General features: G+C 40.0%; 1 protein-coding gene across 3 annotated transcripts in view; it reads right to left on the bottom strand.

Annotated features, from left to right (window-relative positions):
* Nucleotides 1-1,600: 1,600 nt before the first annotated feature.
* The window catches only part of FAF2 (Fas associated factor family member 2), a 79,181-nt gene continuing 55,344 nt past the window's right edge, over nt 1,601-25,437 (bottom strand). For 2 of the 3 annotated variants that reach the window (XM_045500942.1, XM_045500946.1), the window contains exons 3-11: nt 20,790-20,924; nt 18,516-18,592; nt 15,854-15,992; nt 14,183-14,268; nt 13,988-14,079; nt 11,893-12,070; nt 10,742-10,913; nt 9,649-9,792; nt 1,601-4,883 (exon numbers count right to left, since the gene is read on the bottom strand). In XM_045500942.1, the coding sequence (XP_045356898.1) occupies nt 4,701-4,883; nt 9,649-9,792; nt 10,742-10,913; nt 11,893-12,070; nt 13,988-14,079; nt 14,183-14,268; nt 15,854-15,992; nt 18,516-18,592; nt 20,790-20,924 (1,206 nt within the window). In that variant the 3' untranslated portion in view covers nt 1,601-4,700. Of the gene's footprint in view, nt 4,884-6,415; nt 6,601-9,648; nt 9,793-10,741; nt 10,914-11,892; nt 12,071-13,987; nt 14,080-14,182; nt 14,269-15,853; nt 15,993-18,515; nt 18,593-20,789; nt 20,925-25,437 lie in introns of all 3 variants that reach the window. The other variant, XR_006718019.1, reaches the window with a different exon arrangement.

A 25,437-nucleotide genomic window follows, 5' to 3' on the forward strand; every position in this document is an offset into this window, starting at 1 on the left:
TGCTTAAGGGTTGTTTGAAGTGGTGTCTTCAAGGGAAAATCAGGTTTCAGCTTAAAGAAACCCGGGAGTTTGGGGCAAGAGTTACCAAGAAGGGCACACAGAAGAGGGGAGGAGTAGGGTTGGGAGAGGGAGGATAGGCTCAGCAGTGTTGGCAGGACCCGAAGTCATGAGGAAAAGACTTTGAGGGCTGGAGGCTCCACTGGGGTAAAAGCACATGGAGTTAGAACTGCAACACCAGAAGCATGGCAAGGAAAAGTGTCAGGCATTACCTGACCATAGGCAAAACTTCAACTTAACCCCTCCGCTTTAACCTCTCCTCCCTTTATCTAGGGTGAATGGTTAGCAGTGGGCAAGCTACAGACTGTTTTGAAAACAGTAATAGGAGCTATTACTTACCAAACACCAATTGTATGCCAGGTTAACTCTGCAGTAGCAATTCACTTAATCATGACTGCAGGGCTACAACCTACCCCCTTTTTACAGATGATCAAACTGAAGCCTAGAGAGTTGAGGTTACTTGGCCAAAATCATGGCCACGGCCAGGATTTCGAACCAGGTGTATCTGGCATCAAAGTTCTAATCTTCCTTTACTCTGTTCGTTGATGGCAAAAATTTTATACATAAGCTTCACAATCGTGAAGTGTTCATTTTTAAAAGTGGATTGACCTAAGGTGAACAAACTCTTCTTGCAGACTTACTAGACTGAGCAGAAGACGTTCTAGTTCAGAGGTACATTAAAAATAAAATGGAAGCCACACATCTTTGGATAAGCAACAGGGCAGATTCTGAAGGTAACAAGAATTCGTAGCTCACAGGAATAAGTTCTTTGCATGAAGTCAGACAGTGGGGAAGAAAAAGGCAAATAATTGAACCTAAAATTTCCTCTCAGAAATTAAAATACAAGGGTGTCTGGCTGGCTAAGTTGGTAGAGTGTGCAGCTCTCGATCTCGGGGTTGTAGGTTCAAGCCCCAAGTTGGGTGTGAAGTTTACTCAAAAAGAAAATTAAAAAAAAAAAAAAAAGAAAGAAAGAAAGAAAGAAATGAGAATACAAGCAACAATACCTTAGGAGGGGAGCTCCAATAATAGTCCAGACTTTGTCAGATCAAAGGTGACTCTTCTTTAGGGACTCATTCACAAGGACGTAGATCTGTTCTAGCAGGAGATGTGACATCCCTTATGAAACTGACAGTTACAACTGCAAAAAAACATTCCTTCAAAACACACTGCCATGGAGAAAGGGAACAATGACACCTGTGTTGGGCCCTTCATATATATTTGATTTAATCTACAAACCCATTCCAAGATAGACAGTGTTAACTTCATTTACAGTTGGGGGAAACTAACGAACTTGTTTGAAGCCACAAAAGGCCAAATTTGAACCCATATCTTATCTGCCCCTCCTACCTATCCACACTAAGTTGCCTCTTTTCACTGGAATGCACTACTGATTTATTTTAACTCCTTGCTTCTCTTTGATTCTCCCTTGCCTCTCAGCAATGCACTATCCTGTTCCCACCCCCATGGTTTCCCAAACTTTCCTTCATGAACACAGAAAATATCTACCACGTCTCTCTTAAACAGAAAGACCCACAACTCATTATGAGATTTTGTTATAAAACATTTAATGTTAACCTACAATACAATGTAAACTTTTATGAAAAAAATTTAAAGTACACTAGATTTCTTCAGTAAATTATCACGTAACTATTCAGGCGCAGTACAAGTTGGGGCACTGCATCCTTTATGGATGGATTTCCTGTTGCTGCGTTCCTCACAAGTCCTAAAAAAGCCAGTTGTAAAGTGGAGCTCCTTGTTCAAGCACCAGATAATACTCCCCTGATTTTGCATTCTGGGGTTATCACTCCTTCCCACAGTCATTTTCTGAAACTTTTTCCTTGGCCTTGGCACCATTAGCAATTTTCATAAAGACTGCTCAGTTGAAGATTATAGGTTCTTCTTTTTTTTTTTTTTTTTTTAAAGAGATAAACATTCTCCTCTGGCCATTTTTTATCCATCATAGTGGAAGCAAGCAAGGACGAAGTATTTGCCGCAGGAAATTCTGCAGAAGTGGAAGGAAAGACCAGAGAGGCCCCACTGAGGCTGCAAAAATTCAACTGACTCCAATTGGAGGTCTTTGCTTGGTGATTTCCCATGGTTATTCAGCTGAATCTACTTCAGTTTGGGGCGTGCAGAACAAAACTTGAAACAGGGGTCTTCGTTAGGTTGACGACTTGCTGTTTGAACAGCTGAAATAACCAAAGGTGATTTGGAAATGAGCAACTGCTTGCAGATCATCAGCTTCTCAGTATTTTCTCCCTTGCAGGTCCCATTGAGTTCTCCGAGGTCCTTGGGAGTAACATACAGATTGTACTGACTTGAAGTGATAAAATGTGCATCCTTCATGGGGAAGGAAGGGAGATGGCACCAGGCAGCAGCCCTAGGGTCAGCAAGGAGACAGGAATGGGGTCTGAGCAAAGCAGGCCTGTTTCAACATGGACTAGGAAGGAACATGTGCTTCAGATAAAACTTCTTCAAACCTAAAGTAAATGAGTAGGCAATCCCAAGAGCTGTACCGACATAGACTTTTTCTTAATATTCTGGCATCTGACCTCCTTCACTGAACAAGTTTTGAAAGGGCAAGAGGCATAAAGTGCACACTGTAGAATAAGATGCAGACTGAATTAAGGAAAAAGATTTACAACTTTCCAAGGAAGCATAAGCAAGACAGTACACCCAACCTAGAGAAGGCCCGTAATACCCTCCTCTCCTGTGTAAGGCTAGGGAAACAGCTATGAATTTGACAGGGAGTGAGGCTCTGAGTTAAGTGGAAAAATTCCTCTTTGCATGGTTGTCAGCAGGAAGCAGACGTCACATAAAGCTAAGTGGAGAATATGGTTTATCCTGGTATTCACTCCAGAAACATTTTATACCAACAGTGATCTTCTACTCATCTGGCCCTGAGGCAGCTAGGAGCAGAATTAAGTTTTCCTATAGATGGTGTTCTAGACACCTGTGCCAAGGCCACTGGGAAATTCCCAGGCTCCCCACCCTGTCCCATGGTGTTTATCCCAACCACTGAGGGTTGCAGAAAATAGAAGCCACATCACTGCTACCTATAAGAGTGGCCCTTAGATTTTAGGTAAGCAAGAGAGAAAGCCTTTGGAGACTGCAAATCTACCAAGTTATGCTTTATTTTGATATGAACCCCCAGCCTCACAGCATGCTAGGAACTACAGTTACTTTGGTAGCTTGCTGTGTTACAAGTCTGCACCAGTCTAGCTGTAGAACACTTTGGAATATTTGCCAGCTCATGCTGGCATCTATTAATACATGGCCTAACCCATGTACCCATTACTAGAAACTCAACCACAGAAGAGACATCCAGAGGTTAAAAAACCCTATTACTTAAACAGAGCAATAGAGGGAGAGGATTAAAAACTGCCTCCAGCAAGTGGCTACATTAGAAACTAAAATGTGCCTTCCAACAACTTGGAAGTTCAGGAGTTTGGTCTTGGCTCCCCTCAAAGTCTCTAGTTCTAACCTTAAACCACCATCATCATCACCACCACCACCACCACCACCACCACCACCACCACCACCATGACCACCACACTCCCACTGAGACAGGCAGGGCACTCTCATGGGGTTCTGCTGGTTCTACCATAGGCCCTGCTAGTCCTTTGGGAAGGCACCAAGCTTGGCAATTCAGGAAAGCTCAGGGATGGGCACGAAGAGCATGCATGTGTCAGAAGAGGAATGAAGAGCTGCTATCCTTTGGTTCAGATCCCATAATAACCACCTGGTACAGATTCCAAGGGAAAGCTGCAGTCATGTGTATAGGTGAGTATACACGGGAGTTCACACCACACGTATGAGTATATCTGTCTATACATAGCCTTTGCAGGGCAATGAATCCAGATTTCCTCCCCAATACTCCAAGTGGGGCGCACAGGTGGCAAGAAAGGACAGCAAGAGTTGGACCAAAAAGAACAACCTCTCTGGGAATGTGAGAGGGACAATGGCAGAAATAAGCACAAACCAGCCCAGGGCACCTTTATTATACTCTTGTGGGCTAAGGAGCCCAGGGCATGAACTCATAGGCTTAAGAATTGGCTCTTTATCAAATAAAGTTAAGGAAAAAAAAAAACAACAACACCTATGTCAGCCTCATTCCTTTGGTCATTACAAAGCAACAGAAAACATTTAAAAGTTATTCATAAATGGTGGGAAGTTCAAGGAACATCTCTGTTCTGTGCCTTCTCTTCCCTCTCTTCTCCGGTGGTGGGAGAAGCAAGTCCTCAAGAGATGCTGCAGTAGCTGGTTGATGGGGAGATTTTTTCACTTTTATTTTCCATAAAAGCAAGAATGAATGAGAACTAGTGAGAATGTCCCCTTCCCCAGCTGGGACAATGACTGGGTTGGAGGTGAAGAGTCTCCTTTTGTTGGAAGGTGCGTGGTGCAGAGGCAGTAGGGAAGGGTGGGCTTGCCGGCGGGAACATTCATTGCTGACCTCGCGCACACACACAGGTGGTGACTCTTTTAGGCAGCATGGTTTCTGATCCTTCCTTAGGATGCAGCAGTCTTTTAAAAAAAATATTGTATTATAATAATAATAATATGAATTTCTCTCTCTTGTTTTTTTGTTTTTGTTTTTCCATTTCTTTTAGGGATTAGGGTAGGAGGGGAGAGGAAAAAAAATGTCATTCATCTGTAAGGTCCTGAACAAAGAGAACCTCTGTGTGGCTGAGTCCGGCCTCCTGCAGCGTGGGGGGGTTGGGCCACTCCTCTGAAGGGATGCAGGGCAGCACCCGCCGGGGAAAGTTGGCTTCAATCTGAAACTTTTCTGGGCTTTCTTTCAAGGAGAATAAGAAGTCGTGGATTACCTGCAGATCATACAGGAAAAGGGTGGTGAGAAAGACAAAGACAGACAACACAACTATGAAATCAAATATCCCTAGCTCTCTCCAGGATGACTCTGAGATATGAAGTAATCACATTACAGTGGAATTCTACTGTGAGGTCCTTCCATTTCACACAGCAAATACGTAGGGCAGTTCTTTGAAGAGATTACGCAGCCAATGCCAGTCCTACTTCTGAACTGATTCATGTTTTTTTTTTTTTGTTTTTTGACAACTTGTTTGCTATAAAGCTAAAAATTTTTTGCTTAGAAATAATCAGAGGGGTGCCTGGGTGACTCAGTCAGTTAAGCGTATGACTCGATTTCAGCTCAGGTCACGAGATCAAGCCCTGCATTGGGCTTTGTGCTGACAGCGTGGAGCCTGCTTGCGGTTCTCTCTCTCCCTCTCTCTCTCTGTCCCTCCCCTGAGCACGCTTCTTGCTCTCAGAATAAATAAATAAGCTTAAAAAAACATAGGCGCCTGGGTGGCTCAGTCGGTTAAAAGTCCAACATTGGCTCAGGTCACAATCTCACAGTTCGTGGGTTCGAGCCCTGCATCCGGCTCTGCGCTAACAGCACAGAGCCTGCTTCAGATCCTCTGTCTCCCTCTCTGCCCCCCGCTGCTGTGCGCACGCACACTCACGTGCTCTCTCTCAAAAATAAACATTAAGAAAAAAATCAGAGAGTTACAGAAACAGAAGTACAGAATTTTTTTCTTTGAACCAGTTGAGAGCGAACTGCCAACCTGACGTCCCATCACCCCCAAAATACTTGTGCATGTCTTATAAATAGGACAATCTCCTACATAACCATAATATAGCCCTCAAAAAAAAAAAAGCCAGGATATTAACTGGCACGTTATTGTTGTAACATAATATATATTTATTATTAAAGTTTTCAAGTTTTGCTAGTTGCCTTTAATAGCAAAATGCATCAAGTTTAGGATTATGTGTTCCATTTCATTGTCACATCTTCTAAGCCTCCTCCTCTAGTCTGGAACAAATCCTCAATCTTTCCTTGACTTTCATGACCTTTCACTTTTTAAAGATAACTGGTCACTTATTTTGCAGAATGTTTTCTCAATTTGTTTGCCTGATGTTTACTCATGATTAGATTCTAGATGTGTTCTTTGGAGGGCGTGTTACAGAAATGCTGCTGCGTTCTACTAAATGCATCCTACGCAGTTGGAGCACAATTCCAATCTGCCCCAGTGCCTATAATGTGCACTTTGATCACTTCATTAAGGTGGTGATTGCCTCTCCACTGTCCAAATTCTTCTTCTCTTTGTAATTAAAGAGATTCTGTGGGGAAGTACTTTGAAACTATAGACATAGTGTTCCTCAAACTTTCAACTTATTTATACTAACACAGAGTCATGATTTCCTACTTTAATAGGTTATAATGTTATAATATTCATTTTAATGTTCAAATTGTTCTAGATGGAGTCAGAATGAGTCCAATCAAGATGGCTTCTGTGTCTTTATGGCAAGTCTCATCATTTTTTGAATAATTCCTTGCCTTCTGGCACAGGGTATTCCAGGCTGATCTTGTGTTTTCCTGCCCCAGCTCTGGAATCAGACATTTCTCCAAGGAGCCCTGGTTCTTCTTAATGGACAATGGTACTTAAAAGCCACGATCCAGGTGTTAGGTATGTTCATTGCTATTGGGGTGTTTCTGCTCCCAAGCACTCTCTGTGTAAAAAACTAGAGAATATGTGAATATACATACATACATTGAAATCTATATTTCTCTCTCTATATGTACACAGAAAACCAGGAGTTTGCTTCCCCCTCCTCATCCAGTTCTGGCTTTAACACCCCACCCCACCACAGGCTACTCAGGCTCTGACTTCTGTGCACTCCTGTCCCCACATGTGGACACTCTCTTAATTTGGTCAAGATCCGACACACTCCATGTGGACCTGTCCTCTGTGAGAATGCCCTCCTCACCCTGCTCTGACTCTGATAAAACAAAAGTAAATTCTTAATGAGAAGTAAGGTGACATCAAGAAAACTCAAATTACTAAAACCTAAAATGTGAGGTACCTATGGAATAAGCCACCTTTATCATCCCCAGTCTCTGGATGCCACACATTAAGAACAGGCACACTGGATCCACTCTGTGGCCCACTTTATCTAGCATGCTACTTCTACCAAAAAAGTCTAAAGGATGTGTTGTGGAGGGCACTGCTAACCTCTTTCTTTCAGGTCAATCCCAAAGATCAGGAACACAACATTCAAGTTACCCTTACTATTTTGAGGGAAGTTACATCTCATAAGTTTGTTCCCTTCTGTGTGCAGCAGTCCTTTCTTCATGTGTTTTAAACTGACCTCTTTAGAGCTTTTAAGAGGCTGCATACTTCATACATAACATACATACTCTAGAATTTAAGGAGTAAATCCATGCTCTTCTCTAAATCCACTCATGATTTTATAAACTCCTCATATTTTAATCTATCAATCTCGATCATTTACAGTTCTTGTCTCTCTTTGCAATTTCCATTAACCCTCACTCTCTTTTTATCTTGAGGTGCATCAGACATGTACCAAATATTACTGTTATGAACCCAACATGGGCTTGAGAAGGGTGAAACAATATTTTGTTTCCTTTTCAATCTGGTTTGAAAATACTTAATCTGGTACAAAATGGGCATTTTCTGTTTACCACTAACAATGGACATCACCTCCAGAGGTCACTTTTAGTTCTAACAGATAGAAAAATGAATCCTGAGTATAATTTGGGTTCTAATAAGTATTTAACAGAAAGTCAGCTGCCACTTTTCTGCCCACTCATGAGACCTGGAGATTTTTCTATAGTTCATCCTTTTTTATCTTAGCATTTTACTATTATCAATAGCTGAGCTTCGTGCAAATGAAGTGTTTCACTGAGCATTCACTTTTTGAGATTATTTACAAAGGGCAAAGCTCGCAGGAAGACCAAAGTCTGCAAGAGCACAAAAACACTATAAATCATTACTCGGTTATATGTTAAAAACTCCATGAATGTTAAAGGCCCATACCACCACCACACTTCTCCTTTACACTTCTTTCCCATCTCTGAGTCTTGTCCCCACCTGTGACCAAGTATTTCTCTCAGTCTGAGGTTTTTGTTGTTTTTTTTAAAATAACTTTTACTGAGCACCTATTTAAGAGTCTTTAAGGATTCAATAGTTAACAAATGGGTTGGTTCCCCTTCTACCAGAAGCCTATTCTGTTCCACAATTCTAACAGATTTTCCTCCAAAACTCTCAAGAGAGTTAATTTTTGTTAGGTTTTTCACATACATAATGCGAGTTTGAGGAGTAGAAGCTCCACAGGGTTCAGGTGTACTATGATGTGAAAGTGAGCATGGTGACAAGCCAAAATCCACATGCAAACCATTGTTAGGAAACACATCAGGGGAAGGGAATGAACATTTAGTGACCACCTACTACATGGTATGTAGTATGTGAGGCTCATTCATATTATCCCAATTTAAAAATCAAAAGTTAGCGATGTGAGCACCTTCCCTCAATATAAATAAATGCATGAATGAGAGATAAACAGGAAAATGAGAGAGCTGCTCACTTTTCTTTCGCCAGGATTCCTCCCAACTTTTTATCCTGCATTAGCGGAGTCTTACATTCCCTACTAGTCATAAGCTCCGTGAATTCCAGAACCATGTCTCACTCATCTGTATAATCCTTAGAGTGTCTAGAACAGTGACTGAGGTATCTTTAGTTTAAAGTTATCGGAGGGCAGACTATACTTCCATTTAACTGATGAGGTATCTGAGGCCCTGTAAAATATTCTGCAATTTGTCCAACGTTCTTTACTTAAACAGGAGAATAATAAATATGCTACCCAGGCTCACTTGACTACAATGCATCCTCATTACTATTACATAGTTTATTCTTGACTACTTCGAGTGATCAAGGAAATGGCAGAATCTACTGTAGTTGGTAAATCTGGAAAGGCAACATACCAACTCTCAATATAAACAGAAACTTCCTTTTGGTTATAAATACCAAAACCAACAGTTAGCATTTGAGTGCTTACTAAGAGCCAGGCACAATGTTGAGCCCTTTATGTATGAACTTAATCCTAACAACAATCCTATTAGAGAGTACCTAGTATTATACCCATTTCATAGATGAAGAAATTGAATCAAGGAAGTACACTGACCAAGAAAACACATCTCTAGTCTTAGAAGCATGAAAATTTGATCCTCATTCTGTGAGACTCTAAGAGTCTCTGCTCTTAACGATTTCCCTACAGAATGACAAACACTATTTACCTTTAGATACCAAATATACAAGGCAGCCCCACAAAGTGAGGTTCCTGTGGACTAAATGAACAGGAATGGAAAGTGACAACTGCATGCAAACTGTACATGCATTTATATTCAGATGTGTAAGGTCAGTGGAGATAGAGTGAGGGGTTCTAGTGGGATTCTGAAGCCAATGTGAGCCAAGCAGCGTGGAAGAGCCTCCCACCTCAAATATACAAGTCTTTTGTGGAGCTTCTTGGTAAGGTACACTTTTTTCTTAGCAGAGCTCAAACACGATGAAAGAAAACATAACAGCTGCTTTGAGTTGGCAGCTAGAACTGAAGGAACCCAATGGTTCATTGCACTCTTCTCTCTGTACACCCCTTCCTTCCCTGTTCATCAGCCCAGCAGATATGCCAACAACACTCTCAAGACTCCTTAAAAGCTTCCAAATCTATAGCCCAGACCCTACATACACTTTACACAACTTAGGCTGTCCTTACTGTTAGAGACTGTGAGAAGTGGAATCGTCTCTCTACTCGAGAATCATTGGGTAATTTGAAAATGATCTTGACACTCTCAGGGTCATCAGGGGAAGGCTCCGGGGGCAGGCACTCCAACTTCCTTTCCTTTTCCTCTTGTAAATTCTGTATAGACACAAAGCAAAATTGAGGCTATGGCTCCAATAGGGAAAACAGAAAACAGCAATACCATCACCACGTAGGTTTACTGTGAGGCCAGAAGAAAAATTAATGACTAATATCTAAGACAAACTTCTTGGGAAAAGTCAGAAACACCCAAATTCAAAGTAGGATTGCATCACATGTATTATTTATTAACTATGTTAGGGCATTTATCTATCCAAAAAAAAGGCTTAAAAAATGGCTAAAAGGGGTGGCTGTGTGGCTCAGTTGGTTAAGCGTCCGACTTCGGCTCAGATCATGATCTCACGGTTCGTGAGTTCGAGCCCCGCGTCAGGCTCTGTGCTGACAGCTCAGAGCTTGGAGCCTGCTTCACATTCTGTGTCTCCCTCTCTCTCTGCCCCTTCCGTGTTCATGCTCTGTCTCTCTCTGTCTCAAAAATAAACAAACATTAAAAAAAAAATTAAAAAAAAAAAAGAAAAAAATGGCTAAAAGACACTGGCTATAATCAAGTGGCAATACATGATGAAAGAAGATCACGAATGAAATGCCAAATTAGCTAACACTGGTGCTAAAAAAATAAAAACTGCTGTGAATTAACAGCATTTGACTGCTTGTTATCCATTTATGCTTACTTTTCATGGAAGAGAGTTGTTTTGCCTTTTACTCACTGTTGTTTCTGTTTTAATAAACAAAAAAAATTTTTAAAACTACTTTTTGTGAAAATGCAGTAAATATAAAAATGACAAGGAGTGGGTAGCTGGCTAGCTCAATCAGTAGAGCATGCAACTCTTGATCATGAGTTCAAGCCCCACAATGCATGTAGAACTTAACTTACTTTAATAAAATGGCAAGGAGAATTAAAACACCCACAAATCCCATCATCTTCTAGTTTTTCTCCTTTCACACTTAAGGCCACTTTGGGAATCACAAGGAGTAAAGACAGGTTCATTACCCGCCGACGTCTCTCCTCTGCCAACTTTTGTTGTTGTACTTCCTCTTCCTTCCGTCGTTTCCGTTCCCGCTCCTCCCGTTTCTTTCTTTCTTTCTCCTGGTCAGCCCTGAGAGAGGCCAGGTAGGCCTCATCCTGCTGTTGTCTCAGCACCTGGGTCTGGTTTCGTTCTTCCCTGTGGCCAAATCATAAGCACAGAAGGAAAAGAGCAATCTGTTTTTTTCTTATATTTTCTTATACTGAAATTTTTTGGGGGTAAAAAGGTGACAATCTTGGTAGATGAGTATTTCATAATACCATAAGGGATTCCAAAGCAGAGCATGGCAGAATCTGAACAAGCCATCTTTTCCCCAGTTTAATTCGGCAAAAAAAGAACTGGCAAGCTTTTCAACTTCACAATTAAAACTATTCTGTTCCTCAATTCTAACAAATCAAACAGTATTATTGTTGAAAAGCAATCATCAAGATCATGTTTTACAAGTAATACCCTTTTGAGTTACTGCATTTTTGTATATACCGCTTTCATAAAACCAAAAACCACATCCGTGGATCTCATAAGACTCAGAAAATGGAGAAATATCTTTGTTCAGAATTCTACTAAGAGAAAATATTGTAACGTTCTGGTGTATTTTCTATTTTCTCTCCCAAAAATTGTATATGTACGTATACATAGGAGTGAGAGAGAGAGAGAGAGAGAGAGAGAGAGAGAGAGTCCATAAAATTATAAGAAAATATACCAGAATATTAAAAGTTGTGGTAGGATTATGGGTGATTTCAAATTTCTTTTTTGTGCTTTTCTGTGTTTTCAAAATTTTCTACAATTAACGTATAATACTTCTGTAATGGAGGGAAGGGTTTTAACAATTCCATGTATTTTATATTTAAGCTCCTTATATCATGGTTCAGCTATTTTAAATGTCATGACATATATATTCTTGAGCCCAGACTCTTGTCTTTATTTGGATTCACATCTCCAGGAACAGATGATCTGATGGGAGAATTATTTAGGTCAAAGTACATAAGTATTTTAACACTAAATAGACAAGGTTTTCAAAGTTGCTTAAGACAGAGAAGTCAGGATCTATGGAGCCCTGGGTCAGCCACCCAAATTTACAGCTGGTTTCTGCTTGTTTCAGAGAGGAACTCCTCTGTACCGTTCAAGGCGTTCTGACACCAGGTAAGTCTGGTTTGCATCCATGATAAACGTCAACTGGTTAATAAGGTCATCGGGCTGAATGAGGCCTTCTAGCCGTCCCACCACAGTCATCCTCCGATCCTTCAGCATAATCATGGCCAGGAATGGATAGGTGTTCTCTCGTAAAGCCTGTGACACTGACACAAAGAAAAGCCAACAGATTAAGGGCAGCCCTCAGGAAGAACCAGATCAGCTCTTAGACTTTCCACCATGAACAAGAGAGAACTGTTTTAATTCCACCTGGGAAAGAAAGGAGGTGTCATTTATTCTCTGCATACCTTTTTTTCCTCCTAGTTTCTTAACCTTTGTTGTTGGTATATTTTCGTGTCCCTATTTCCAGGTAATTTGATTAGAATAGGACAGACTTTTGTGGTGGGGTGGTTGTCATGATGATGCTAGGGAAGACTGCAGAGGTCAAGGACAGTGTCTTTTTGATAGGTAGGAAAGGATCTATAAAGAATCTGGCTACTGCTGAGCATAATTTTTCTCTATGTTGGGTATCAAGCCTAAAGCAAGTAAGACTGCAAATCTCAGTTTTATACTACTGGTGATCAACTCCTATCATTGTCTCTGCCTTTTCTTCCTCTTATTCAATCCCTTCCTTACTCCTTTTTTCATGTTTCCCTACCTTGCCCTCCATTAAAAGAGCTAGTTTTTCTGTTCCAAAGGAGTTTAGAAAGTTGGTCTTCCAAATAACCAATATTTTACCATAACAGAGTTTTACTTATGTTTTTCTTATGGTTTGAAAGAGATTTTATAAGCATCTGTAAAAAAATATCCTTAGACTCTTTCTATTCACTACCCCCACCCCAGAGCCATATTAGAACGGCAAAACGCACCCTGTAGGAATTTATCAGAGGTATAAATACCAGTTAGGGGTAAAGAGTCAGATTCTAAAATGTAGGCAAAACATCTTTGATTCACTGTGCTAGGATCTACTAGCACAGTGCCTGGTCCACTAGAATATACTCAAAAGCTGCTGAACAGAAGCAACAGTAAAGTAACTGTATGTTTCTTCACTGGATACCTTTATATGCTATACTGACTTCTAAAAATACTTATCTCCATCTCCAGGTAAGAGTTACTGTCAACAAAGATCTGAACTTTCTGAATCCCTATCAGTACTCAAGGTACTCAAACAACTAATTCATTGTATAAGAAGCTCTGTTAAAACTGTTGCTGCTGTGGGGCGCCTGGGTGGCGCAGTCGGTTAAGCGTCCGACTTCAGCCAGGTCACGATCTCACGGTTCATGAGTTCTAGCCCCATGTCGGGCTCTGGGCTGATGGCTCAGAGCCTGGAGCCTGTTTCCGATTCTGTGTCTCCCTCTCTCTCTGCCCCTCCCCCGTTCATGCTCTGTCTCTCTCTGTCCCAAAAATAAATAAACGTTGAAAAAAAAAAATTTTTTTTTAAAAAATAAAAACTGTTGCTGCTGAGAGTAAACTCCTCACTAAAAAGCCATTTATATTAAAAGCAAGTTTCTGCACAGGACTGGGTGTTTTTAAAACTAAAACAGGCCCTGGAGCACCTGGGTGGCTCAATTAAGCAGTTAAGTGTTCAACTTCAGCTCAGGTCATGATCTCAAGGTTTGTGAGTTCAACTCCCGCGTCAGGATCTCTGCTGTCAGTGCAGAGTCTGCTTAGGATCGATCCTCTGTCTCCTTCTCTCTCTGGCCCGCCCCTGCTCACGCACGTGCTCTCTCTCTCTCAAAACTAAACAAGAAGACATTTTAAATAAATAAATAAATAATAAATAAATAAATAAATAAATAAATACAGGCCCTGGCAATGGTTACTTGTAAATAAAAGGCTAAGAGTCTGAGAGACGGAGCTTGCTAACTGTATGATCTTTGGTCAGTGGCTTAAACTCTGAGTCTGTTTCCTAAACCATAGATAATACAACCCCCATATCTCAGGATTACTGAGAGGATTAAATAAGATAATGTATACTAGCATTATGTCTACCACAGAATAATCATGCAATAAATGGTATGTTTTTCCAGATTATTCTAAAGATAGCTCAACAATCTCAATGAGGAAAAAGAAAGACAACTTACCCCTGTATCCCTCAGGTTTATTTGTGGAGCATGCCCAGAAGAGCATCCTAGTGTTTATTAGGGAAATAACTTCAGGTGCACAGAGTGTGTTGCTGAGGAGAGGGATGAAAAGGACATGAGAAGAACCTGCTTACTACAAAATATCAGCAAAAAACCACAAAAAAACAAAACAAAAAAACCGATCAATCCACTTACCGACAGAACTCATCAGAGTCCTGGTGATCATCTCCATGAAGATAAACCAAAAGAAAGCGAAGTTCTCGCTTGGCATCATTAAGTGCCTGTAGGAGACAGAAGATCACCAATTATTATGATGACTGTGCCTTGAGCTTTTAATTAGGCTAAGGGAACAAAAGGAGAATGAGGAAAAATGGTGAACAAGAAATCAGATTCCTGGGTTCCTACCTTCACACCCCTGGCATTTTTCCCCCTACAGAAAGTCCACGCTAACAAGCTTTAATGAAAAGGTTTTAGTGTTGTTAGGATTTAAACTGTATTAGGCACATGACAGTAGACAGGCTGACAAAGAAAAGTCCCAACAAATCACAGAAGTCAGCTGTTCCCACAGTCTAAAGGAAGATAAAAACAGAAGAATCTGACCACGTGAAAAGGGAGGTGAGAATTTTGCCACTTTACAGCTACAACATCTCTGTACATAAAAAATACTGCAAAGGTGAGACTGATCCCAAGCCACATACCAAGCAGGCACGAGAGACTGGGGGACCCAAATGCATTCTAAAGAGCACAGGATTTAAAAGATCTTCAAAGACAAGGCTAATGTCCAAGATTCCTGGGTATGCTTTTTCATTTGCTTAATCCTGAGCACATTACAATTCAGTAAAGATTTCCTGAATGACCACTGGTGATCTATCCTCAGGATCATAGCAAAGAGGGTGCAGGAGAGGTACCCATCTCATTCACATCTGCATTTCCAGCATTGAGCACACTGCCTGGGCATATAGTAGGTGCTTAATGCTTGTTGAGTAGGGTAGTAGTAGAGCCCCTGAGGAGACTATAGAGAAAAAGCCAATATGGGAGACTCAAAGCAGGAAGTACGAGAAAAGTATTTTTCTCTTTCACCAGATAGATTCAGGAATTCTGGAGGCTGCAGAATAGAACCACTGTTTGGGCTATGTTCACAGTGTTATTTCTACATTTTTCTCTGGCAAACTAGAGATATGCCTAACACCCATAGAAGTCTTAATTTTCACCCCCTGAGAGATAACAAAGGTCTGTGTGGCTTGGGTTGAAAGAGATGTGCTGCCTTGAGGCTATGCTCTATGCCCTTGTTCAATTCTGTGAGGGATCAAAGATAACTTGGGCTTTGCCTTCAAGGGGATTATTGTCTGCTGTAGGAGATAAAACACAAATATAAGCAACCATAATATAAGGAAAAATGTGAAAATGCTTTAAGTTTCAAAAAAACTATGATAGCACCATAAGAAAGATTACTATTTTAGACTGCAAGGTAGGCCAGGGTAGGGCACATCAATCAGAAAGGATATAAGAAAGGAGTGATATGACCTAGCTGAAGGATGGGCAAGCTTCCATTTACCAAAAATGTGAGGAAGGCATTCCAGGTGGAGGGAAAAGCAAAAGCAAAGGCACAGAGGTAAAAAGTACAGAGTATGTACAGGAAATGGTTTAGCTGGAACCTAGGGTATGCAGAAACAAGTTATATAGGAAAGACCTCCAAAGGAGGTTTGAATTAGATCAAGTAGGGTTGGCTTTTTTTTTTCTATAAGCAGTGAAGAGGTATTTAAGGTTCTTGAGTAAAAGAATGACATGATCAGTGCTGGGCTATGCTTTCCTTTGTGGATATAACCATATCAATAAATTGGCATCTATATGGTTCGTGGCACTGACCTGGCTGTACGTTCCCTGGTAGAAGACAGGGTGTGCCCTCCCATATTTCTCTTCAAAAGAGTGCATAAATGAAACAATGTCCCCAACGGGGTCAGTGACCCGGCTGCGAGGGTCAGGCCGTATAAAACGAAGAGCAAACCTGGGGAGGAAGGAATAAATATCACATGAATCGGCTTACTGTAGTGCATATGGAGTGGGCCAGTTTGTAAAGATTCCTACAACAGAGCCAGAGGCATGGCAGCAAAAGGAGGTGAAGGGTTTGTGAGTGGACCATCAAACCCGAGAGTATAGTCTGGCTCAAAAGGTGCAAAGCAGCAAGTGTTGTTCCATTGCCTGTTCAAGACGAATGCAAACTGCTAGGATTATAAATTCCAACACTGGTCTAAATAAATCCTGCATGCTTTTTGCAGAAAAATTCAGGACTAGAAAAATTGGGAAAGGAAGACACAGTCCAAAAAGATCACAGGTCAGGCTGTGCCCCCAGATTTTCTAGAATGGCACTAATAAGGTAGCCACATGTAGCTATCTAAATTTAAAGTTAACTAAATGAAATACAATTTAAAATTCAGCTCTTCGGTCTCGCCACATTAAGTACTCAGTAGTCATACGTGGTTAGGTGGCTTCCACACTGGACAGTACAGATACAGAACGTTTCCATTATCACAGAAAGTTCCATTATCACAGAAAGCAGCAGTTCTACTGCTCTAGAAAAGAGCTCTGTCTCTTTCTTGTTGTCCTACTTGCCTCTTCCTTTCCTTTCTGTCATCCTGGGATTTTGAATTTTTAGTGCATACTCCCAAGCCATTCAAATTATGGTCAGGCTTCAAACCTGAACTTGTGCTCATGATTTACTTGCTTTTCAAGGGGTCAAGTAAAATCCTGCTTAATGATTTATGGTTGATGGCATCCATGAAGGAAGTTTATAAAACTGATCTAGAGTACACTGATAGATTTGGCACCTGGCAGCTATTGTCAAGTTAAGGGTGATACCACACATCTGTTTCTAAAGAGCCTATCTTATCATAATTATATAGCACCATTTATTTAGCCTTTGGGTTTCCACAGAAGGCAATGGACACAGTTCTGATAAGTCAATGTGCTACATAACATTAAACAAGTTGCTTGGATGATACAGTTGCATTAAAATTAGTCACACATGCCATGCATATTTTTTTCCAAGAAAAGCAAACAATATTCACAGATTTTCAGCACAGAAAAGGCGACTAAACTATGACACTTTTCTTACCCAATCTTGAGCCAATTTCTTAGCCCCTCAAATTCCCCATGTGTATACAATTTCACTTGGAATTTCTCCTGAGTAATCAAATCAAATTCACTTACACAAACATTCCAGAGCAAATTAAAAACAAATGTAAGAAGTTGTATATATGTAAGGGAGTGGTTAAAAATCTTTTAAAAGATTGATGATTTGATAACTTTCTCTGAAATTAAGTATTTAGGACTATCTTATTAAGTTTTCAAATTTTGATGAATGAATGGATAAAGGCTGTAACTTTTTTAACTGTAATATATTCTCATGGCCTACATAATTCAGGACGATCAGCTTTTTTTAAAAAAGATCTCAATTCAGTCTGTTATGATTTTAACGGTTTATATGTGTCCATTCTCAAATAAAACAGGATGCAAAGAGTACCAACTGATTAACTGATAACCAATAAGAACTTTGCTAAAGCAAAAGGAAGCCATTAAGCAGGCAGACTCCTAAAGCACCAAGTAGTCTTATCTGATCCTTGCACTTCTACACCTGCTGGGTCCTCATCTCCAGCCTCTGCTCTCTAGAGCAAAGCTATTCCATGCATCAGGGAAAGCACAGGTTGCCCTGTATGCAAGGCCCAGACCACATATTCCAGCTCCATCGGTTGGCCTAAATGCCCATAAAACATTTTAGTAGTTCCCCATAAAGCCTAGGTGTGGGTTCATTTACTACTTAGTTATAGACCAGATGCCCCACGACTAATGCCAGAAACTTGGGCTCCTTTGACATTTTGTAGGCCTGGCCCCTCTCTGTCTTCCAGTACTGAGCTCTCTGAATGGCACATGAAGGAAGTGAGAAGAAAAGTGAAAGTGTAAAGTAAGGGGGTATATATATGGAAGGGTGCCAGTGCCAGCAACCAATGAGCTGTCAGGACAGAGGGGAATGTACAGGAGTGTCCAGAGAGGTAAAAGTGTTGTGGGAGATGTAGAGAAAAATGGGTAATCTAAGAGCAAGAACATTTTTTGGGATTATGAGTAGTCAGATATAGTTAGATGGTTTAGGGTAAAAGTTACAAGGGGTGTGAAGCTGGTAGATAATGGTGGTTAGAAAGAAAAGGGTGTGAAGATTCACTAGGGAATGTAAAGGTGACAAACATGGTGGGAAGAGGGAGGATAATGATAAACATAGGCAGACTGATCTTGAGAAAGATAGGCAAGACTACTTTACAGGGTTACTTTAAAACAGTTCCATTTCACAACATCTGTCATGTTTGAACAATTTAAAATATTGTCGTACTACAGTATTAGAGTGTTCTGAAAGAGTATTCAATCTGATGATCAATTGGCAAGTCAAAACTGACAAAGCATAAACCTTACTATTCTGGTCTATGTTTCAGCTCCAAAGTCTACCCTATTTCTACTAACATATAAATACAAATGTACATACCTAAATATATCAAGTATTGTGTAATAGGTAAACCGGAATGGAAGCATTATCAAGTAATAACCCCATCCAAGCAGCCCCTGAAATTCCAAAAACAAAGTTAGACACCATTCTCTCAATCATTATCTAATACTCCGCAGATGGCTAGTTCAAATTTTCACTCTTTTTTTGTTCTTTTGCATGATTCCTCCACTGCAATACAGTTCCCTCTTCCTGGTCACATCATCCTTCTTAAAGACTTATTGCCTTTCATCTCATTTCATCTAATACTATCATATTTTTATTTTATCACATAATTTTTGTATTAAATCTGCTTCAGTGCTTCAATTCTGCAACTATTTATATTGTCAAATTTAATTACAAGTTTGCCTCCCTAAATCATAAGTATTCATTCTTTCCTTTTTAAATTTTTTTTTTAACGTTTTTATTTATTTTTGAGACAGAGAGAGACAGAGCATGAACGGGGGAGGGGCAGAGAGAGAGGGAGACACACAATCGGAAGCAGGCCAGGCTCTGAGCCATCAGCCCAGAGCCCGACGCAGGGCTCGAACTCACGGACCGCGAGATCGTGACCTGAGCCGAAGTCAGATGCTTAACCGACTGAGCCACCCAGGTGCCCCAATTCTTTCCTTTTCAAATTTATACATTAAAATATGGTATACAGAAATAACAATAACCACAATTACTACTTTGGACATTTGTATATAAATGAGAAATAATTACATAAACCACAATTATAAGTCTCCATATGACCGTTAATCTTAGTAATAATACTAATTATAATTTTAGCAATGTTGATTATTGCTGTTATTATTAACTATGTAGGGGCTCTATAATTTACAAAACATTTCTTATATGTCACATTGTGTTAACCTGAGACTTTCCCTGTGTCTATGGCCAGGGAGCTCTGGAGCCCCATGGCTGACATAAGAGTCCCAAAATAATGGCGGAAACATTAGACATATACAGAATTTCTTGAGTCATGTAACTGCTCTAGGAACTTGTTTTCTTCCACTTCAGAATACCCCAAAGCAACTACTTAAAAACTCCATTTTTAAAATGTTGTCAAGTATTCCACAAAAAAAGTATGATGGGGCGCCTGGTTGGCTCAGTTGGTAGAGCATGTGACTCTTGATCTCAGGGTTCTGGGTTTGAGCCCAATGGTCAGTGTGGAGACTGCTCAAAAGCAAAGTCTTAAAGTGTGATAACGGAGTAAATTCTAACTGCTGCAAAGTTAAAGTGAGTGCTTTCTTGGAATTCTAAATCCAAGTGTAATTCCAAGAGTAAGAAAGAGAAACTCTAAAAAGTTCTCTAGGGGCGCCTGGGTGGCGCAGTCGGTTAAGCGTCCGACTTCAGCCAGGTCACGATCTCGCGGTCTGTGAGTTCGAGCCCCGCGTCGGGCTCTGGGCTGATGGCTCAGAGCCTGGAGCCTGTTTCCGATTCTGTGTCTCCCTCTCTCTCTGCCCCTCCCCCGTTCATGCTCTGTCTCTCTCTGTCCCAAAAATAAACGTTGAAAAAAAAAAAAAAAAGTTCTCTAGAGTTCATCATCACTATACATATCTGACTTTCCTAATTAGACTGTGAGAACAATTTGAAGGGGGAGGACTGGCTCTTATTCATATCTGGATCCCCAACAGCAAAATACCTGCTACACCGGAGCATTCTTAAATGAACCACTTATCACCTCCCTGCTACTAGCCCTTCAAGATGAATTTTAAAGATATGGCTAAGGCTCCCACAAAGATTCTAAGTAACTTCCCTAGAAGTAGCTTACAATTAAGTAAAATGAAGCAACAAAGAATCCAGTAAACATTTTAACTTAAAATGGAAAGATTTAAGGGTGCCTGGCTCAGGTGCTAGAGCATACAACTCTTGATCTCATGGTTGTGAGTTCGAGCCCCACGCAAGGCGTAGAGATTACTTAAAAAATAAAATATTTTTTTTAAAAAGTGATAAATCTATTGAACATGCAGCCAACATTTTCAGACATGTAAATAAAATTGTGTACTCAAATAAGGTGCACAAACTTCAAATAACAAAGAGCCAAAAATAAAATTAAAAAAAAAAAAAAAAAAAAAAAAAGATAGTTACTGTATCAATTCATTGAAGAATCAAGTGAAGATGATAAACCCAACATATCTACCAAGAAGCCAGATCTACCTAATAGGTTTACATTCTGAATATTTCCTTTGCTCCTATCATACAGAGATCAACATAACCTAGTGAATGGACTTATGAAACAAACAAGGGGGAAATTCCAGCTATAAAATAACTTGCCCTTGGTTGTGGTCTTGAGACAACATAGCTGTAGATCCTGTGGTCAGCTGTATTAACTTGCAAGGGTCGGGATGGAGGTGGGTTGAAAACACTTGGTACACCCTCTTGTTCATTCAATCGGTCCTGTACAGCAGCCTGAGAAGAAAAAAAGAGCAGCAAGAGTTTCAGTGTTGCTCAAATCAACCCAAAAGTAACACCATTGCTTGGTACTTCAAAACAGGTTATATGATGAGTATATCTTCATAGACCTTTAACTTGCTTTACTGGGAGGCAATGTGTGGTGATGGCTCCAGAATTCACAGTGGAGGAGTCCAAGAAATTTATCTGAAAGCTCCATTTGTGCAGTAAACACAACTGCTTTTATTCAGATGGTATGTATTATTTAGAGTGGCTGGGATCCAAGGTGCTTCACTGTGTGAAGGAAAGCCATCCACAGAGAATACAATGTAGGAAGTGCCCCTAGAGCGGTCTGATGGAGCAACTCTGATGAGCAGTGTTTGGTGGAGGGCTTGGCTTTGGAACAGAAACTTAGGTCTGAATCTTAGCTCCACCACTCACAATAGTCACTTGGCTTATGAGCCTCAGTTTCCTCATATGCAAAAAGGAGGAACAGTATTTCTCAGGGTGAATTTGAAAATTTAGTAAGATGTACATACATAAAGATCCTAATATAATCCTGACAGAGGATATTCAGTAAAACGCCTTATTCTCTTATTAACTCTGCCCCAGAAAATGGATACTTGTCCCAGTGTAGTAAAAAATTTCACTGTGTCCAAAAAAAGATCTGGTATTTGGCTCTGGATTCTGAGAGATAATCTATACCTGATAGGGTAGACTGCCACCCCAGAAAGGTCAACCATGGGGTTTAGGGTAGGGACTGTGGGTAATGCAGTATCAGTTGACCTGGAGACTGAGTTCAATCATAGGTAATCAATCAAAAACAATTATACTGTGTAAATAAGACCCAATGAAAACTCTGGACACTGAAGCTGAGGTAAGCTTCCCTGACTGGCAATACTTCATGCATAATGTCACAAATCTTTGCCAGAAGGATAATGCATTCTGACTGCATGAAAGAGGAATACTGAAGCTTTGTGCTTAGAACTCAACATTCTGCCTTATAGATCTCTTCCTTTAGCTGATTTTAATCTATACCCTTTCCCTACAATAAATCGTAACCATGAGTATAATAGCTTTTAGTTAACTCTTCTAGTGAATTATCAAACCTGAGAGTGGTTTTGGGAAACTACAGTTGCTGTAACAAGTGAGGACTTGAGTGTTCTCTCACCGTGATAGTTGGCTTTAAATTTTGCAGTGTGGCTAACACCAGGCAGTTCTCTAAGTTTTCATATTTTCAAGTATAAAGGCACAATTCGATGTGGAAAGAACAGTGTATCAACAAATGATGCTGGGACAACTGGACGCTAACATGCAAAAGAATGAACTTGAACCCTTAAATCATATTATATACACAAATTAACTCAAAACACATCAAAGATGTAAATGTAAGAGCTGAAATTATAAAATTCTTAAAAGAAGACATAGATGAAAATCTTCATGACCCTGGATTAGGCAATTGTTCCTTAGATATGATGGTAAAAGCACAAACAACAAAAGAAAAACATTAGATAAACTGGGACTTCCATCAAAACTGAAAACGTTTGGGGAACCTGGCTGGCTCAGTTGGAAAAGCATGTTGACTCTTGAACTCAGGGCTGGGAGTTCAAGCTCCACATTGGGCATGGAGCTTACTTTAAAAACAAAACAACAAAAAAACTGAAAACTTTTGTGCATCAAAGGACACTATCAAAAGAGTCAAAAGGCAACCCACAGAATAGGAGAAAAGATTTACAAATCATATATCTGATAAGAGTGTAGCATCTAGAATATATTAAGAACCCTTACAACTCATCATCAAAAAGACAATAACCCAATTTAAAAATGGGCAAAGGACTTGAATAGATGCTCTCCAAAGATGATTTACAAACAACCAACAAATGCGTGAAAAGATGCTCTATCATCATTAGCCATTAGAAAAATGCAAACCAAAACCACAAGATACTACTTCACACCCACTAAAAGGCTATCATATGAAAGACAGATATTGGGGTGCCTGGATGGCTCAGTCAGTTAAGCGTCCGACTTCGGCTCAGGTCGTGATCTCACAGTTCGTGAGTTCAAGCCCCGCAATGGGCTCTGTGCTGACAGCTCGGAGCCTGGAGCCTGCTTCGAGTTCTGTGTCTCCCTCTCTCTGTTCCTCCCCACTCATGCTCTCTCTCTCCCTCCTTCAAAAATAAAGAAAAACATTAAAAAAATAAAATTTTAAAAGACAGATATTAACAAATGTTGGTGACATGTAGAGAAATTGGACCCCTTATCCACTACTACTGGAATGTAAAATAGTGTAGCCTCTTTGGAAAGAGTCTGGCAGTTCTTCAAAAGTTTAAACATAGAGTTGTCACAGGAGCCAGCAATTCTACTCCTAGCTATACACCCAAGAGACATGAAAACATACATCTCCACAAAAACTTGCACACTAACGTTCCTTGCAACATTACTGATAATAGATTAAAGTGGGAACAGTCCAAGCGTTTATCAACTAATGAATGAAGATACTGTGGTATATTCATACAAAGGAATATGATTTGACAATAAAAAGGAATGAAGTACTGATACACAATGACGTGGATAAATCTTGAAAACATAATGCTAAGTGAAATAAGCCAGACACAAAAGGACAAATACTGTCTGATGCCTCTTACATCAGGTATCTAAAATAGTCAAATTTTATAAAGATAAAATGTGGAATTGTGGTTACCAGAGGCAGGGAAAGCAGATAATGGGAAATAATCGTTTAATGGGTACAGAGCTTCAATTTGGGAAGATGAAAAAAATTCTGAAAACAGATAGTGATAATGGCTGCACAATAATGTACTTAATGCAACAAAATTGTAATCTTAAAATGATTAAAATGGTAAACTTTTGCAATCCCTATCAATATAACACCAGCATTCTTCAAAGAACTAAAACAATTCTAAAATTTGTATGGATCCAGAAAAACCCTGAATAGGCAAAGCAATCTTGAAAATGAAAACCGAAGCTGGATGCGTCACAATGTCTCACTTCAAGATGTATTACAAAGCTGTAATCATCAAGACAGTATGGTACTGGCAAAAAAACAGACACTCAGATCAACGGAACACAATACAGAACACAGAAATAGATCCACAAACGTATGGCCAACTAATCTTTGACAAACCAGGAAGGAATATCCAATGGAAGAAAGACAGTCAATTCAGCAAGTGGTGCTGGGAAAACTGGATAGCAACATGCAGAAAAATGAACCTAGACTACTTTCTTACAACATACACAAAAATAAACTCAAAATGGATAAAAGCTCTAAATGTAAGATAGGAAGCCATGAAAACCCTAGAGGAGAAAGCAGGCAAAAACTTCTTTGACTTCAGCTGCAGCAACTTCTTACTCAACACCTCTCCAGAGGCAAGGGAAACAAAAGCAAAAATGAACTATTGGGACCTCATCAAAATAAAAAGCGTCTGCACAGCAAAGAAAACAATCAGCAAAACTAAAAGGCAATCGACAGAATGGGAAAAGATATTTGCAAATGACCTGTCAGATAAAGGGTTAGTATCCAAAATCTATAAAGAACTTCTCAAACTCAACACCCAAAAAACCAAATAATCCAGTGAAGAAACTGGCCAAAGAAATGAAGAGACACTTCTCCAAAGAAGACATCCAGATGGCCAACTGACACATGAAATGATGCTCAACATCACTCATCATCAGGGAAATACAAATCAAAACCACAATGAGATACCACCTCACACCTGTCAAAATGGCTAACATTAATAACTCAGGCAACAAACAGATGTTGGCAAGGGTGCGGAGAAAGAGGATCTCTTTGCAACTGCTGGTAGGAATGCAAAATGGTGCAGCCACTCTGGAAAACAGTATGGGGGTTCCTCAAAAAATTAAAAATAGAACTACCCTATGACCCAGCAACTGCACTACTGGGTATTTACCCAAGAGATACAGATGCACTGTTTTGAAGGGGCACATACACCCCAATGTTTATAACAGTGCTATCGACAATAGCCAAAGTATGGAAAGAGCCCAAATGTCCATCAAAAGATGAATGGATAAAGATGTGGTGTGTGTGTGTATGGAGTATACACGGCAATCAATGGAGTATTACACGGCAATCAAAAAGAATGAAATCTTGCCATTTGCAACTACGTGGATGGAAATGGAGGGTATTATGCTAAGGGAAATTAGTCAGAAAAGACAAATATCATATGACTTCACTCATATGAGGACTTTTAGATACAAAACAGATGAACACAACGGAAGCAAAAAGAATATAAAAACAGGGAGGGGGACAAAACGTAAGAGACTCTTAAATATAGAAAACAAGCAGAGGGTTGCTGGAGGGATTGAGAGAGGAGGGGATGGGTAAGGGGCATTAAGGAACCTACTCCTGAAATCACTGTTGCACTATATGCTAACCAACTTGGATATAAATTAAACAACAAACTTAAAAAAAATGGTAAACTTTTATGTTATGTACATTTTACCACAATACAAAAAAAGGCATGCAGTACAGATACATGCTACAACATGGATGAAT

The sequence above is a fragment of the Leopardus geoffroyi genome, chromosome A1, assembly GCF_018350155.1.
Source record: "Leopardus geoffroyi isolate Oge1 chromosome A1, O.geoffroyi_Oge1_pat1.0, whole genome shotgun sequence".
Lineage (NCBI taxonomy): Eukaryota > Metazoa > Chordata > Mammalia > Carnivora > Felidae > Leopardus > Leopardus geoffroyi.